The sequence below is a fragment of the Kryptolebias marmoratus genome, linkage group LG3, assembly GCF_001649575.2.
Source record: "Kryptolebias marmoratus isolate JLee-2015 linkage group LG3, ASM164957v2, whole genome shotgun sequence".
NCBI classification, from domain to species: Eukaryota; Metazoa; Chordata; class Actinopteri; order Cyprinodontiformes; family Rivulidae; genus Kryptolebias; species Kryptolebias marmoratus.
In genome coordinates, this window is record NC_051432.1 from 484,317 (window position 1) to 502,849 (window position 18,533).

General features: G+C 41.1%; 1 protein-coding gene across 1 annotated transcript in view; it reads left to right on the forward strand.

Annotated features, from left to right (window-relative positions):
* Positions 1-2,140: 2,140 nt before the first annotated feature.
* The window catches only part of LOC108246305 (CREB3 regulatory factor), a 40,392-nt gene continuing 23,999 nt past the window's right edge, over positions 2,141-18,533 (forward strand). The window contains exons 1-5 of the mRNA XM_017433770.3: positions 2,141-2,253; positions 7,646-7,718; positions 7,801-7,855; positions 7,976-8,092; positions 8,175-8,910. Of these exons, the coding sequence (XP_017289259.1) occupies positions 7,847-7,855; positions 7,976-8,092; positions 8,175-8,910 (862 nt within the window). The 5' untranslated portion in view covers positions 2,141-2,253; positions 7,646-7,718; positions 7,801-7,846. The remainder of the gene's footprint in view (positions 2,254-7,645; positions 7,719-7,800; positions 7,856-7,975; positions 8,093-8,174; positions 8,911-18,533) is intronic.

The following is an 18,533-nucleotide window of genomic DNA, read 5'->3' on the forward strand; positions in this document are numbered from 1 at the left end:
TGAGAACAATCTGCAAGCAATCCAGCTTACATCACATCTCAGCTTTAAAAGCTCAACTCCACACTCTCTATTTGTGAATTGAGAAAGCTCCTCGGATGAGAAGCAAAACGTCTTCAACTACAGAATAGAAGTCCAGTTGTTTTTGTTTTTTAACCTTTTTTGAATTTACCATGGCCAGGGTGACTGAGAATCTACACCAGCATATTTAACATCTAAATAAAATAAATTTAAAGCTGAAACAACATTTTGAACATAATATAGGAAAATGTCACTATATTATGAGATTATATTGAGATCAAATGTGTGGATAAAATTTGCCAAAACAGTATCACAGTCGTCATATGATTGTCGTTTGTTCATGTCTTAAGAAAACTTCTATTTTTAATTTCAATTTAAACTTGAATGAGGATTATATTCATTTTTTAAAATGATTGTAGATCATCTTAAGTTTATTAAGTAGTCCAGGTCACAAAATCATTGGGTTTGGAATCTTAAAGAGGGTTGCCAGTTGTCTCTAAAAATAAGGAATCATCAGTATTTGAAACTAAAATGACGCATTCCTTATTAAGACGATAAGGACTGCACTTTGTTCCTTATTTCATGAGTCAGTGCAAATCAGTTGATAGGTCATAGATGAAATGGGTAAAACAGTGATCTTTGTTTCATTAGTGTTGAATAATCCAGTTTTTTTTCTGCAGAGAAAGATGTTGAACACAGAAACATACTTTGTTTAACTACAGCTAAAAAGAACGATTCAGCTCCTTTTTGTCTACAAAGATGGATAACTTTTACTTAAAAACAAGACCAATTACATGTTTTGTAAAAAATGTAGTGCAAATAATGAGTGCCAAATGACTGCCAAAGAAATGGCAACTGACTTGTTACAGCTAAAAGAAGCAGAAAACCAGCTAAAAGCTCAAAGCTGCAAAAGACTAGCTAAAATTAACACTGATTCCTGCTTTTATTTTTAGCTCCTCAAACATGGGCCTGTCTGTGTTTGTCTGGTAAATGTTCAGTAGTTGCGTTTGCCTTGATGACATAACTCTTAGAAGAAAGGCTGTCTCACAATTAAATATTGTCCAGACAAAAAGTCCCCCCTCCCTCTGTCCGGTCTTCCTTGTTTCAGTGTCTGAAAGTTGTCGACCCTAGTTGTAAGAGGTCTTCTGAAAAAGCATCCAGCCCTGCTATCCAGTGCAGTGATAAAAATCACTGATGTCTAAGTAGGGATTTAACTTTTAGGACATTTTGAAAGAGTAAGTCTGATGCTCTTTTAAAGTCTTCTCATTCAGCCGGCTGAAAAAGCCTCCCCATGCATGTGAATCTCAGCTGAGTAAAGCCATCGCAGCAGCAGCCTGCTGTCTGCTTCTCTGGTGAACATGTGGGACCGGAGGTGAAGGGGTTCCGGCCGGGATCCGCTCGGAACCAGCCCCGGGCCCCGCTGGGGTCAGCGGGTTCGCAGCCACAGTTCTCCCGGTGTCCTTAAAGACGGGTCGTGTGTCCCCGCCCCTTTGACGAAGCCGTGTCGTAGCTGTAAACCATATCCGTTTTCACTGGCTTCGTTCGGAGTCCAGCGGCAAGCTGTCAACCACTAAACCGGATACACAGAGGAGTTCTTTCAAAATAAAAGAGAACCTAGGTCACGGTGATCGTGTTCTGCGCTAACCTCAACCTATAACAGAGTAAAGTTATGCATTTTCAATTGTCGTTATTAAATGCCATTTTTACAAACTGTACAGGATGCAAAAATGAACATTTAGTTGATCATCTGCATTTTCTATGAGTTCAATGTGTTTATTTATTGTTAAAATAAACATGGAATTTATTAGTTTATTTCTAGAGTTGAATAAGTTTATTCCAAATAAAGATTTTGGAAAATTGAACTGAAATTAAGTTTTTTCTTTGTTTGTTTTGTTATGGTTGTGGATGATAAAAAAATATTTTTTTAAATTTAAAATCTTAAAGTGTGTGTCATTCAGCATGCATGGTCGACCTCTACTAGTTGTAAAACTTGGTCACAGACGACCTTCACCTGAAACAGGATGAGAGATGACACTAATAACAACAACCATCTGCTTTTTGCGCCTTGCTAGTGTAACAGACTTTTATTGTGAACCCCTAACCGGAAGTGTTGCAGCCCAAACTCCCGGTCTTCACCCTCGGCCCAGAAGATTTTTCGTAAATTTAAGTCAAGCCTAATTTGTGCTGAGAAACTGCAACTGTTTTCGGGGCTGACTCACTTCCAGTTGCTAACAGGTCAGTCGCACACCTCCTTCTTCCACCTTTTGTGCCCCGCTTAGGGCTAACATCTGTAGCTAACCGAGGGAGCATCAACAACTGCGTTAGTGACAGCTCGGAGACCCTCCTGGGCTCACATCTCTGTTTCTTCTGAAAGTGGCTTCAACTTTCCGAACATTAAGGGTCTTTTTCAGCGAGCCCAGCGGCCGGGACCAGAATGGGTCCGCCGCACCACGAGCCTGTTCAACTTAAACATGTCAGCTGAACAGGAAGATTGAGGGGTTTTTATTCTGCCACTCTTACATTTCCGAAACAGCAGGGTGCTGTCTGTGCGGCTGACAGAGGGGGAGAGAGGGGGTGTTTAACAGTCCGACAGCCGTCCTTTCTGTCCTTTCTGTCCTGTTTGTCCGCCATGTAGACCGGCTCTGTCCGGCTGTGAACTAACTTCCTGCGTGCGGCCGTAGCCCGAGATTTGTGCGGTGGTCCGGCGGGGGATCCTCCACTGTAGCTCCGCGGATGGTCCGGGACGGGTCTTATCATCTGGAGAGGCCGAGGCCGACATTTTTTACCCCCGGACCTTAGGAGCCTTTAACTCGGCGGGGACATCCGAGGACTCGCGATGAGGTAAACGCGTTGTGGGATTTTGGAGTCTCGTTGTCGTGGACTTTACCAGTTTTTTTTATACTTAGATATATAACGGCACCTTACCCCTAAGAGATAAGAGTCATGGGGAAGGGACCACCTACCAAACACAAGGTCGCTGGTTCGATCCCAGCCTCCTCCACCACATGTCCCCTTCTCTACCTCATCTCAACGGGACATTCCTGGGCAAACAAAGAAACCTAAATGCTTTCAGGTTACATGTGGGATAAAACAAATCTTCTATTTTAAGACTAATTACTCTTTGCGTGATAGGCCACTATTACAATCAGGATTATTCGTGATAATAAGGTTCTGTTCCCACATTTGCAGATAACTTTGCTCCCAAAATGTTCCCCTTTCTTTATAGTCCGGACTTGATCATATTTCGTGGTTATAAAGCAGCATTTCGGAGCGGCCAGGACTTGTTTTGGCCTGTAACATCCGGCAACAGGCAGGAACAGCACCTGCAGGTGGACAAACAGCAGCCAAACTCCGTCTTTTATTCTTTGCTTCCACTTTAATGTCTAACGAAGTGCGAGGCTGGCATCAGTGTGCCTAAAAAGCAGCTTTGTTCCGGACCTGCGCCTGTTTAAACGCCGAGGCTCAGATATCGCCCCCCTCCCCATTAACAATTAATATCGGACATCCGGTGGCAGTGCCAGCTGCGCCCCATTTTTTTTATTGTTGTCTGTCTGTGCGCCGAGAGGAACCCTCTGTTGTCTCGTCTGGACACTCCGCGGAGCACAGGAGCCCCTTTTTGGTAAGAACACACACGCTTTAAAAAAAAGAAGGGGGGTAGGATTTGAACCAAAGCAGAAAGTGGACGGGGGACGTGCGGTGCTCCTCTGCTCGCCGTGCCACGCGGGACACGCTGCTGCCGGGCTCCGCCGCCGCCGCTGCAGCCAGCTGCGCGGAGGACACAGCCTGGCCTTTCCCACCCTGTCCCCACCGCACCCCCGCTTCGACCCGTCCGCTCCTTCGGGCTCACTGGAAGGTGTTTTGCTCTTGTTTTCTTTTTTTTTTTTGTTTGTTTCTGTGGTTTTGGGGGGAAATCATCCATCGCGAATGCGCACCGAGAGAGAGCTGAAGGACGGGCCACTGCGCTCTCCCTTCGTGGCAGAGAGGAGAGGAGAGGGGGGGGGGACGGAGCTCCAAGGACACGGATAGGCGGGGGACGCACCAGGTCGGTTACGGTGCTGAACCCACTTCTTTTTGTCTTTCTTGCACTCGTCCAAAGTGCTTATATAATAACGGGAGAATTCCCGGGAGAGTCGGAGCTTTGTCCGCCACCTCGTTTTTTTATTATTTTTTGGGAGCTTTAATTTCGGCAAATTGGCTTCCCAGACAGGCTGCCGGGCACACCGTGCCTCCTCTCCGCCTCCTCCGGTCTCTGTTCTTTCAGCCCCTCCGAGGGCTGCTGTCTGATCTCTCTCTGGGCCGTTTTCCTCCTTTCGTGCGCAATTATCCATCCATAGCTCCGTCCGCTCTCATGTTCCCCCTTCTCTCTCCTAGAAAGGCCTCCAGCTGCTGAAGGTTCATTGTCTGGTCAGATCTGTTAGCTCCGCTCTCAGATTGGCACACGTTTAATGAGAGGAATTACACACTGCCTTTATTGGGAAAGTTTTTATTATTATTATTGGGAAAGTATACTCCTGTAGAGCAGATATGCAAGAGCTTATATTTATATGGCTGCTGCTGGTCTTATTCATAAAGTTTAAACTACAAATATATTTCAAGCTCTTGTATTTCTGACATGAGTACTGTATGTATTTATGTTCTTAAGAAAACATCACCCCCTTCCAACATCTTATTGCTGAAGATTTAGTCCTTAACATATTGAACTGATTATACTTATATTTTACTTCATTTATCAGGTTTAAAATACTTTTAAAAATAGAGTTTTTTTAAAAAAAAAATAAAACCGGTTAATTTTTGTTTTGTTTACTGTGCTTATATAGTGTTCAGGATATTTGCTCCAGTGCTCTGTTGGAAAAAATCAGCTGCAAGCATGCACATGACTGGAAACAAGCAAGTTTGCGAGGTTAAGAAGGCATTTGGAAGTTCTCCTTGGCCCTAATATGATACCAGTGCAGTTCCTTTTGTTAAGCATGAACGGCACTACACTTACCGTACCACACTGCAAATGTTAGAGTACGTGTTTCCTTTGAGAATATACATCTGGTCGCAGATGCCGAGGTTGTGTTGGCATTCTCTTTGTTTGCAGGGTCTTGTTTACAAAGAGCTAATTGTCACGTGGATAGTCCTTGGTGGGTTAAAAAAAGCTTCAGCTGAATTCCTTTTACTTGGCTTCCCTTGTTGTGTTTTGGTGAAATCTGTTTTTGAGCAAAGGGCTCTTTGGAACTGTGACCCATGTTGAGCCAGCACATTCAAAATGAAGGTTGGTACTGAACAAAGGCAATGCCAAACGTCCACAGCTGCAGTGTGAAGAAAAGCTGATAGGAATCTGGTTGATGCATTTGTGTACATTTACCTCTTCATAAAGCTGTTTAAAAAATGATTAAAAAAAACAACTACCCACAGCTGCATTTACACTCCGATGAACAAAATAGTGTCACATGCCCTTCAAAAGCAAACATAAAGTGTTTCTCATTTATCATATCTGCTTGTGTTCGTTGTGTTTATCTTAAGTAGAAACTGGAACAGTAAAAAAACTGGCACCAGAACAAGTTGTGTTGTTGGTACAAGCAAACTGCTGGCATAAAAATGCACACGGTACTCACCCTTACACAAACCCTCTGCGCTTTGCGTCGCATCGCGCTGCTCTTTGTGATGTAACAAATGCTTAAGAAGGGCGTCTAAACATTTCGTAGCGTTACATTACACTCGCTATCGACTTCTGAACTCAGTCTGTGTCTTGATGCATGTTTGTGTACAGGGTAGGCTCGTATAGCTGGTCCTCTTTGTGTGCCAAATGCCATTTTTCCATGCAGCGTGTCATAACCACCCAGCAAATTTTCATTTCCTCATTCCTGTGTGCCTGAGGTCAATCCACAGAGAACATATTATGGCATTGTTCTCCTATCACTGATCCGGAGTCTGTTTGAGCTGCTTACTTTGGATTTTCCACAGGTATTGAACATTATGCCAGCATTGTTTCTGCAGTGTGTGTGTGTGTGAGTGCGTGATTGCGTGTTAATGTTACTCGATGTTTCATCATGTTGCCATCTGTAAGGATCTTAGCCTGATCGGTGTGTTAAGCAGTGTCCTCTGTGGTAACGTTACGGTTTCATAAACACTAAAGATGTCGTTGGTTCAGTGCGACTATTGAGCGTCATTAAAAGGCAGGTTTTCAGAGGATTACTGACTCAGGTTGAAGATTTTGGGAAGCTAAAAAACATGAACCTGAGCCAATAATCAGTTCATCGTTTATATATCCCTGCACCCTCCGTTAAAAACTAACATGTCTTCAGAATTTTTTAATTACCAAGAACATAAACTGCAGATTTTTTTTGTCTTCTTTTGTTTATAGTGATCAACTTCTTTCTGCTGAGTCTAATAAAGAATAACAGTGAGAACGTTTTAGTCTTAAGAGACATCGGTGTTGATCATCACTCTGTCAAGGTTTCTCATTACACATATCAAGAATTGTACTTATTTGAAACGCTGTTTTTAAAATAAACCTATGACTTTTCAGTAATAATTCATTTTTAGACGCAATAAAGTACATTCTAACGTAGCTAAATTCGGCCAGTCAGCTCAGCTTAGCTAGCTTGTGGTACACAGTTTCCAGTTAGCATGGGGTAAGCTAATGTTTAGATCACCCCCCCTCTAATTAAAAACTGTTCTCAGTTAAGCTAGGTTGTGGTGCACAGTTTCCACCTAACAGGAGGTTAGTTAATGTTTAAGCTCAGAAGCTAATGTTTAACCTTATAAAGCTAAATATTAGCTTACCACCTGCTAACTACAAGTTGTGCTCAGCTAAGCTAGGTTGTGGTACACAGTTTCCACCTAGCAGAGAGCACACTGATGTTTAGTCTTATAAGCTAAGGTTTAACCTTGAGAGTATAAGCCTTTTCTAATTCTGTTTGTTTTTAGCCTGTAAGTGAACAACAAAAAGCAGAAAACTGAGTTATGACACCTTCTAAAGAGTTTTAATTCACATTGACTTGTGAGATTTGCTCAGTTTTGTCTTTGGGAAATGCTTAACCTAGCTCTAATTTATCTATCTGTGCCTACTCATATCTTTCCAGCTGTTTGTGTTTTTGTTTCATCCTGTGAAGCTTGTGTAACATTTGATAAAATAACATCAAAGTTATCCTTTTGTGCAGCTTGTGACAATAACATCTGTTACTGCAGTCGCTACAAATGCTATGTGGTAATTCTCCACATTTGCCACACAATAAAAACTCAACCTTTGTGTTCGGCATAAAAGCTTTTACATTTGTTATTTCAAGTACTCGCTGTTGACACTGCGTTCACAGGAAGTGACATGTCCTACATTTTTGGCAGCAGCATGCTTGCTCATGTTGAATAAATGGATGTATTAATAGAAAAACCAGCCTGCAACATAAGCAGCTTTAGCCACAGTGGCTGAACAACAGACAATACTGTAAACACCCAACTTCAGAAAGCACACAGTATAGGAACAAAATATTTCACATTAAAACAATTACCTCTGTGGAAAATCTATTTTTTTTAAGAAATTGCATTTGTCTAAGAAAGTCTAGCAAGTTTCTTATTTAAATGGCACATTTGAGACCTTAAGCCATATAAAGCTTAACTACCTCTTGTCTTATTATTCTTTCAGGCTGGGATACTAAGAGTTTTGGGGCTACAACATGTAAAAACAAAGAGCTTCTTTACTCGACACTCGACCATCGGTAAGAAACATCCTCCAAACCCTGTAATAAACTTTTTCTCCTTTTTGTTATGTCAAATCTGAATTTGGTTGTGTTTTTGCAGCAGAACTGACGTTGTGTCCGGATCCTGGCACCGTCCTGCCTCGGGCATGCCTCAGGTGAAGTGCAGCTGAATTCTGGGAATTGTTGTTCAAGTCTCACAGTTCGACACAATCCTGCTTCTGCTGGTCACCATGCTGGAGTTGTGTCTCACTCTGTGTGTGTTTCTCTTCTTTTAGCCGGGTATGAATGGGATGGAGCCTGCATTTGGCGAGGCCTACGGGGGCCACAGGGGCCTGCTGAGCCCCTGTCCACTGGCCATGTCGCCGCAGGGGGGCAGGACAGAATATGACCAGGTGAGGCGACAGGATGTGGAAAGACATTTTTTTAAAATTCCAAAACCAAAAATTTTAAAGCAATTCTTTCTGCCCACCGTAGCTCCTTATGTTGGGCTCCCAGGCGTTTTCAAGGAAACGGCCCTTTGAGTTGTTGAGCGACCTGGTCGACGACGGGGGTTTTGGCGAGGACCAGCACCCAGAGCGCTGGGATGTGTCTGCTCTGGACGAGATGACTCGTTACACCAAGCTGGGTCTCGGGGTTGGGGGGGACCTGCTGGCCAGCTCTGAAGAGGCTGTCCTAATGGGCCGCTGGGGTAGGAGTCGGGAGGAGCAGGACAAGGAGGAGGAGGAGGAGGAGGAGAGGAGGAAGAGGAACAGGTACACAGCAGCCCCTCCCGTCTCCCAAGAAATCCAGGTCTCGGTAGCAAGGAAAGACCATGGATGGGTTTCTGTTCCCATAGCAACACAGAGGGAGGTGTGCACTACAGGAAGAGTGGCAGGGGGAGGACAGGATGCGGGGTTGTCAGGGGAGCGTACAGTGGAGGTGTATCAGGTGGCACAGGAGGAAGAGGAAGCAGCGGCGGTGGCAGCAGGGCTGACTGTGGAGCACTGTAACGAGGAGCATAACTACTCCCTGAGTCAGGGTGGGGAGATGGGGGCTGGGCCGGTGCACAACTCCCAGACTGAGGAGGTGCAGCCAGCTGAGACTCGTCAGGAGGCGCAGGGCAGTGAGGAAAGCCAGGGTCACACGGAGCCGGAGGAAGAGGATGAGGAGCAGGAGGAAGAGGAGACAGCAGTGGAGGCTGAACTCTCAAGCTCCTCAGAAACAGAGTGTGGTGAGTTTTGGCTTCAGTGTCTGTATCTTTGTGGTGAGGAGACCTCAGCTGCCCACACAGAAACCAGATTCATACGTCTCCTGTCCAGACGAGCCCTCAGATCGCCAAGTACGACTTGGCTGGCAGAGCAATGGCACATTAGATTTCAGATTTGTGGGTGTAATTTCCAGCCTTCCTGCTGAGTCTGTGGTCACAGTGTTACTGTCATCACACAGCTCCGATGGTCTCCTCCTGTACTCAGTACCATCTGTAATACCCCCAACTTTTGTCTTTAGGTTGGGGGGAGGGTTGCTCACTGTGTTTATTGGTTTAAAGTTCTGCCTTTTTTGAAAACAGCTACACAAAAGCAGAATTTTTGAGAGCTTTAAATGTCAAAACTGGTAAAACTAAAATTTAAGGCTGAAGGAATTGGTTCTCTGTTTATTAAATAGTGCACACAAATTCAAAATTTGTTCTCTCAGTTTAGCAAATCTGTGCATTTGGATTTGCCAACAGACATCATTCTGTTTGAGAGCAAGCTATAGATCCTTGTTTGGCTTTAGTAACATGGAAAAGTTGGACAAATTCTTATTTCCAGACTCCTTAATGTCTAAACAAGCCATTAAACTTGTAAAACTGCAAACATAACCTTCTGTCAAATGCAGAACAGTGAACGATACACAACAATCTAATTTTAATCCAAACAAGGTAAACTTTAAACTGAACAAATGTTATGGAACCGGCCATAAAGCAGCACAAGGATAAAAGATTTCCCAATGTTATTCAAACTGGCATGTTTCTAATTTAGCTGTGGAAATTAATTAAAAGGAAATATGAATGTCCGATTTATAAATATCAATTTTGATTTAGGAGAAAATGCAGACAATTATTAAATATTCCAGCCTGATTTTGTAATTTGCATATGATCCCTAAACACTTGTCTCACTTCCAGTGTTGTGTTTCCATCTGATTCCCTCTTCACACTGAAGCACAACACCTGCTGCACATAAACACCAATGTTGTTACGAATCCGTGCGAACGGTTTACTAAGCTGATGGAACTCTAAATCCTTGCTCACAGATTGACTGAACTGTGGGCATGGATTGTAATGCCCACAGTTTGGGCATTACAAATGGGGTGGCTGTGATCTAATGTACTGATTAGTTTCTGTAGAATGATTTATTCAGATTAGCTTTGTAAAGATGTAGTAGAGTGCTGTATGAATGTGTGTGGATGGGGACACAGATTGTGTTGTGAAGCACTTTGAGTAGCTTGGTTGGCTGGAAGGGTGCTATATAAGTACAGTCCATTTACCATTTCAATCTGAGGGCACCGTTTTTGAAACTGAGCAAATTAATTCCTATGATCTCACATTTTATTTCTACCCATGATCTGTTATTTTCATCTCACTTGTCTTTCATTTACAAGTATTGATGTGCAGAGAGTAACTAAAGCAAAAACCTGACACGTAAAGTGGCTAACTACTGTGAAAATTCAGAATTGTGTAAATATATATATTTATATATATATTCAGCATTTCAGTTGTAAAGTTTTGCAACCAGGTTTTGAAATTAAATTAATTTCTGAAGCCCACTTAATCATAAAAATAAATCAGTAATAAAAAAGTAGCCACTGCCAGGAAGAATGTGTCTACCAAAACAATACCTCGTTCATATGGCTCGGTGAATGATTAAGCCTGCTTAAACAAGCGCATAGTGACTGATTCACTTAGTGCCATGCTTTAATTTTAAATCATTCCAAGAGGGACATTTGTTTTCTCATCCATCACTCCCTTTTCTCTCACATTAATAAATGTTCACAGAAATCCACAGGAACATAGGAGCTGTGAAACGAATGAGGAATTTGTTGTGCTTCATTACCGAGGACTGAAATATTCTGAAGCTGCCGCAGAGAGTTTTTACAACAGCTATTACAGACTCTTTCTAATTTTGTTTTGCATGTTTGATTTGGCAGAAAAGATTATTGACTTTTCTGGGAATCTTTCAAATCCTATTCTGGCCTATTGATGAGGAAAAGGAGACTTATTGGTTTTTAAAACTCGCCCGGTTGTCTTTGGAGCACTGATGCTTCGGCTGAGTATTTGGCCTAAGTTTTGGTTATGGTTTAAGCTACGGTTGCTGTATAAAACCCTTTTTTGGCTGGATCGGGCACATTCGCACCATATTTTAATATTAATTCAGGGGCTTGAGGTGCCAGCGAGTTATATTTTCCACAATAATTTAATGTTTTTTTCCTACTTAAAGATAGTTTTCCTAGTAGTATTTCAGATTCTGTACGAGGCTAAAAGAAGCTTTTGGTGACAAATACCATAATTTTGTCCTTTCACACAGGAATATCATTCCTGTGTAGAATTTGTGCCGGTTCTTGCTGCGCAGTAACAACATTTTTGCACCGTGACCTAAATATTTCTAAAATCTACACCCTGAAAATAAATCCTTCCCTTTAGAGCTGCACAGTTTGGGATTCTGAAAGAAATGCATCCATGAAATCTGCACATGATACTTCTACATGCCAGAAACTGAGAGGAAGTCATTTTATTCACTGCTCATTTTCAGTGTTCTGATCCATTCTGATTGGACACAAATATTGTTTCTTTTTAACTAATCATGTAGATTAAACTCTTTGCCTGTAAAAACTGTTGAAAAATCTCTTGCATGATTCTGAGCTACTGCAAAGTTTTAGTATAAAAATGTGTTTGGTTTTCTCCAAACACGGCGATGTGCATTTTGGCCAAACATAATTTTTTTTTGTCTTGCTAAAGCAGGGATGTCCAATCCTGGTCCTGGAGGGCCACTATCCTGCATGTTTTAGATGTTTCCCTGCTCCTCAGCAGGTCTTTATGTCTGCAGAATCCTGTTATTCCCTCGGTCATTCACATGAGGTGTGTCAAAGCAGAGAAACAACTGATCCAGGACTGAACACCACTGTAAAGATATTGTTCCAAAAGTCTTCTAGTTTGTTTTGATGCAGATTTGCAAACTTTTAAGAGAGGAGAGACTTTCTCCTGCAGCCCTTCCAACAAACCACACATTTGAATCATTTCCTTACTGTACAGTTTGATTATCTAATCTGCTAACTGAGACTTATAGAGTCTGAGATGGAGCTCTTGGGTTTTTGTTTTCATTTTTCTGAGCATCTGACCTCAAGGTGAACTTGGTGGGATGTTCTTTTTTTATTGGTAAGATTGACATTTGTCTTAAATCTTTTCCTTTTGTGAGTAATGTTTTACCCTGTAGAATGATGGAAACTAAACAGTCAGTAAATTGCCTTATAACCCTACCCAGACTTATAACCCTACCAGAGCCAGTTTCCAGTTTCAAGGTATACCACAATTTTAAAAACCACTGCATTTTTCTGGAAGTTTAAATTCCTTCTACATAATAAGATGCCAGACATATTGTGAAGTTTTCACCAGTCTCATGTGGTGCAGAGTAACACACAGACCGTAATGGCTCATCTACCAGAGGGGCGAGACCCATTTCTCTGTTTAAAGCGGCCCTGTTTGAAACAAGCTGTAAAAGTAAAATAAACGGCCTACTTACTTCAGGCTTGCTAACTGGCTAAATAACGAGCTAACATCAGCTTGTCAAGCTCCCAATGTTATTTTACAAAGAGCAGAACAAAAAAAAAAAAAGAAAGATATTCTGTGCAAAAAGTATGTTTACTGTAGAACTTTGTCTTGTGTTTATTTTACATTTTTGTGTGTGCCTTCCACATTTGGAAAATAAAAAAATCAAAAATATTTTTAAAAACAGCCTGCTGGCTCTCTAGTGCTTTAACTTAATCTTAATACTTTTTATTAAAACATTTTGGCCTTGATCTTCAAATTATCAGTATCTGATGGCAATAAATTGATTTAAAATTAGTGTCATGAGTTCGTGAAATATCTGACATTGATTTTAAACAGAGTGGCTGGCAACTCATTAACTTGTGTGCTCTCTAATTTTCCTTAAACAAATATCTGCATGAAATTAATTATTCCACCTTATGAAAGGACATTTTGTGGTTGGAAGAAACGTTACATCTTAAAGCATGAAATAAGGAAAAATCAAAACAAAAATTGGAGAAAAGCAGAATACATAAACCCTTACAATAAAATGGAATTACACTGTATTGCTTATTTTATTTAATTGTTTAATATTTTACACAGTGGCCTACAGATGAATAAAATAATGTCAGCTGTTTTAAAGGAAAGTATGATGAAAAAATTCACCATCAAGGCAATTCATTTTCTTTAAATGCAAATAAGGTAACATTTCCAGACTCAGTAAAAAATTTTCAATAATTGTGATTATGATTTATTTTTTCCATAATAGAGTCCTAATTCACACAACACTGTTTCTGCGTTTAACTTTGTTTTTTCTTAAAGAAAAAGTGACAGGGTGTCAATCTCAGGTTATATTTTCCTCATTTTAAAAACTGATTTAGACCAGATTTTTGAATCTTTTAATTATGCACATAACAAACCTCAGAATTGAGGAAAAAGAGAGGACCTATTTTTTACTATGGCTATAAATGTTCCTATATAAGCATTAGCATATTAAATAGGCCTAAAGCTCCATCTGACGAATGAGGTTAGTGTCTGTTTAGTATAAACCAAAGCCCTTTAATGTTCAAGGAAAATTTATACACCCACTGCAGATTGTTAGACTATAAACATGAATATTAGATAGTACACACATAAATTAGCATCTTTTCCCAGGCTTCTGTTCCCTTTGATCGTCCTGGCGTTAGATAAACAAATCTCAGGCATCTTGTTGCAAGGTAACAGAGAGGTCGCCGGCTCTGTCTCAGGCTCCAGTCCGGGTCAGGTTTCAGCGTTGTTCGTCTTCGCCATTGTTCTAGCAGTGTGTTGTTTGTTCAGATGAGCCAAAAGGCCCGTGTGAAGGTTGAGAAAACATGTTGTGTTTTTCCGCACATGCTGCAGGTAGTGTTGGAGTGAATTTATGAGGCTTTGAAGAAAGGTTGAGGGGGATTATGTGTCTGCGTTTGTGCTCAGAAGAGATGCAGATTGAGAAGATGAATTTGAGTGGAGAGTGGAGATAATGTGCAGACCGGACCAGATGACATTATGTTACATAACCTATGTTTGTGTGTGTGTCTCCAAGCTTTGTCATTATTTAGACTTTACAATATTTAAGTGCAAATTAGATTTAATCTAATGTGAACATCTTTATCTGAGGCGGATGTTGATTATGTTTTAAACTCATCTCCGAATGATTTGACAGAGAATCTCTTTTCTTTCCTGTTTTTCCTTCCTCTGTTGAAGCTTTATTTTATTTATTTGTAGCTCTAGACGCCCGAGGCTAATCTATTGTGACGTCTGTGCATGAAACAGAATATGTGCGTTCAGCGGGTGGTGGCTTTGTCATTCGGACATACAGCATGTGTTCCTGGATTAGGGCTCCCAGCATGATTTCATACCAGGCAAACCTAACTTTAAAAACCTGTCAGTTATGATTAGGGTTCAGTTTTCATTTTAGCTTTCAGGGTAATTTTCTTCTAATAATTGTCTTATACATGCCTGTCAGTGTTTTCCACCTCCATAGCAGTGCATAATATTCCGTTTTCTTTGTTATGTAGTGTTAGAAAGGCCTGGAGGCTTGATTCTGTATTTGGATTGTTTCATCATTGGTTCATTGGTGGGTTTCAAACACTGAGTGATTCTGTTGCAAGAATTGGTCCAAATTGCATTTAACACATTCTCATTTTTTGTAAAAGTGATCCACACTGTGTAAATATTTCACATTTTATTCCTGCTGATTCTTGATAGCCTTTTTTTGTGCATGTTGTAGTTATTTCTCGCTCACATTTTCTTCTTCTTCACCTTTGTGCTGATGAGATATTATTAAATATCTCATCAAACACTTTTTTTACCTACTGCCAGCTTGAGACTTAAAGGGATAATTTAGCCATTTTTATGTGGGTTTCTCTGGAAAATTTATAAATAATGATTATCTTGCTTGTTGTAGAAACCTCAGGTTATGTAGAAGCACAAATAGCACAGACAGCAATGACCTGTAACATTTCTGGGGAATACAGACAGCACTTTTGGCACAAATTTCCTAGTATTTGTACTAAAGTAACCATGTATTGTGAAACTGTAAAGGTTTAAACAATGTTTGCCTGAACTGCCATGAAATTTTGAAGCCATTTATACCCTCCTGAAGCCCTCAAAAGAGGCAGAGACAAAGAGAGGCAGAGAAGTCCTTGTAACTTCGGGTCAATTTGACCCAAAGGTCAAGGTAGGGTTACGACAGGAAAATTAGTTTTGGTAGTAGGTTCACTCAGACCGTATTGACAAGCTGATAATCCAAATGAGTCCTTGTCCAACATGGATTTTGCTACCTTAAAACTTTTCCAGTCTTCAAAATTTCATAGTGTTTTATGTTAAAGTTATTTTATAAACCTTTACACCATCAACAGTTTCACATTTTATGGTTGTTTCTACTGAGATATACCATTTCTGCTGGAAGTGCTAAAACTTGCTGCTGCTGACACTATTTGTGCTTGTAAGTAATTCTACAGTTCTTTGTAAATAACCATTTACTGTGAAATTGATGGCAGTGTAAAGGTTAGTGAAACTGCTTTCACATGAACTGCTATGAAGTTTTTTGAGATTGGAGTTGTTTTGAGATGAGCAGTCCACTTTAGTCTTGTCTGCGTTCAGACTAGCTGTCAGTTCTGTCAGATGTAAACGCTGCTTCTCTGAACTAAGTCTGTTCAGAGACCTATCTGTAGCACATTAGGTATTAATTGTTTATAACTTTTCCACAGAACCCCACTTCATAACGTCTGAACTATCCCTTAAAGGAACCTCGGCTTTTCTTTAGACCAAAACGTCTTTGAAACAGAATTTGTGTATTTTTGGGGGGTCTCTGAAATGTTGGCAGTATTTCTGAGGCAGTGCTGACGTGAACCAGGTTCAGTCTATATGAAGTAAAGTCAGTGTCACTGAATCGTTGTCTTGTGATCAGGAGTTTAGAAGTTCTTCCACTTTGTGAATAATCAGCAGCAGGGGATAAGACACCTCAAGATTTTTCACAAGACTGAACCTTCGACTCACCTGACTGTCACACAGGTACTGTCTTGTCTTTACTGACAGTGGCTCCTAGTGAGTCGTGCTGCTTTTCTCACCTGGTTGTTGAGGAGAACTGCTACTTTTTCTCCACACCTTCTCTTTTTCTCTAGTCAGTTGTGACATGAAGTCATGGAAAGGGCATGCGTGTCCTTGGTCAAGTTCATCCAATTCTGTGCAGATTCCTGAGTCCAAGGAGAACATTCACTCTGTGTCATACTTTGTGCAGTGTTTGTATTTGTTTTTGCTGTTCTTCTCCCAGGTTTCCACCTCTCATGTCCCCTCCCTGGTTTATTTCTCCTCCGATTGGCTGAATCACCTCCAAACAGTTAATTCACCCACTCCTCCTCTTTGCAGAAGTTTCCAAAATATCTGGATATTTTGTTCAAGACTGGGACATGCCAGGGAGAGTCAAAACTTCCCCCCGGTAGATTGCTGAGTTGCCTCTGATCGGGGCCAGTTGTTGGCAAATTCCAACATTTATCTGTTGTAAAAGTTTGGTTCAGAAACTTGGGTCCGGACAGTGAATTCTTAATGGCAGTGAAAAATATGAGGCTGGTCAGGGAATGATCAGTTTTGTTCCTGTTTTGTTTTTTTTTACCGCTGAAGTGCCCTTGAGCAAAGCTGTAGCTTCAAATGCACACTACTCCCTCTGCAGTATCTGTTCTTCAGTCTCTTGCTGCTTCTTGTGCGTGTTTGTAATTCACAGATGGAATAAATCCAGAGGTCAAATTCCTGTGTGTGCAAATGCATGCTGGCTTATGAAGGATTGTTCTTCCGCTGTGTGTCATGGATTATACAAAAAATAAACAACCTCTTTTTCTTCCTTCCTCTCCTTTCCACTCCTCCACCTCATGATGTTTTGAGGGGAAGTAAAGTCACTGATTGCGTCAGACAGTTCACACCCCGTTTACAACAATTTTAATTCCCTCTTTTTTTGGTTAAAGATAAACAACTTATTAGCATTTCATTTCCTGAAGTTACCATAAAGAACAATATGCTGTAAGAAATATTATGACATTGATTGTGTGTCAGGTTAGTAGCTATGTCAAGTTGAGAGCAGCTCGGCAACCAACAGACAGCAGGAGACACGGATAATAAAAGGGATTTATTTACTAAGGTGAAAAGGAAGGTACAGGGACTCGAACCTGGAAGAGAGGGCGAGGGGTTAGTTTGTAGGTGAGGCAGCAGGTGAGAGCAGGAGTTAGGTACAGTCTTTCCTTTAAGGTAGTCTTCCTTACAGTGGAGAGGTGCAGATCCAGCTCGGGTAGGTGCCACAACGATGAGTATGGTTGACAAGGATCTCTGGGCTGAGGGTTTCCAAAAGGTAGGTCCTCCACCAGGAAACAGGCAGAACAGGGAGACAGGCAGGCTCAGGTTCTTAGCTCGTAGGCGATTCAGGGAACAGACCAGACTGGACTTCCGGGAACACAGGTTACTCTAGGAAAAACACAAAACGCGTGAAAGACTTTCTCAGAGAAACAAGATTCTCTTAGAGGCTTAAAAACGCATGAAAGACTTTCTCAGAGAAACAAGATTCTCTTAGAGGCTTGAGTTTACCACAAGGTAAGTAATGCTCCAGCGCTGGTCTGATCTTCACCACGGCCTTAAGTACTCTGTCCCTCTGATGAAGCTGATTGCCCACAGGTGAGGATGGGAGGAGAAACTCAGCCGATGGAAGCTGAGCCAGCCCACCAGGAACCAAAACTCACCAATCACCACATTGTGTTCTTACTTCTTATGTAAATGGCACATAAAGCAAAATAATTTTTTTTTTTCTGTAATAGTGGAGAGTTTATAAAAACAACTGTTGTTTTTCCTATTCAGGCTCGTATGAATTCTGAAATTTCACAGAAATTGATTAAAACAAATGAAACATGAACAGACAGACAGAAATAACTAACTTAGCTGACCTTTTGTAACCTAAGCTGAACTCAAATGCCGTTTCTGATTTGTGTAAACATAAAGGGATGTTTCATTAAATGGGAATTTATGAAGGGGTTATGAACAGTTATTATCTTACCTGTTGTAGATGGCTCTTTGTACAGCCTCAGTTTGGAGAAACAGTTTAATTCAGATAGATCTGAACACAGCCAAGACCAAAGGGAGCTTAAAACAGCTCCAATCTAAAAATAAATGATAGCTGTTCATGCAAGCATGAACCTTTTAATGCTTTAGCTAAACTATTAACCCACGAAAGCAAGAAAGCAAATTAAACCAATTCAATCAACAATTAAGTCTCATTTTACTTCACCCACAGCTGCACCACATTTGTTACTTGTAGCAAAAAACTTCAACACGTTAACCTAATAAATGGCAAAAATACAATCAATCCCAGGTTCAGAAGTTTTGAGTCCTAAAACATTTGTAGCTGTAACCTTTTAAGTTCTGCACAAAAAAGACAGGTGGGATTAGCCAGGATTGACCTGTTAGGGTCCTTGTTTGTCTGACTCACTGAGGGGCCCCTCTGGTCACATGAGTGCAGGTGTTGATTGGAGTGAAACTGACTGGGGATCAGGCCTAAAGCTCCATTATATGTTTTTGA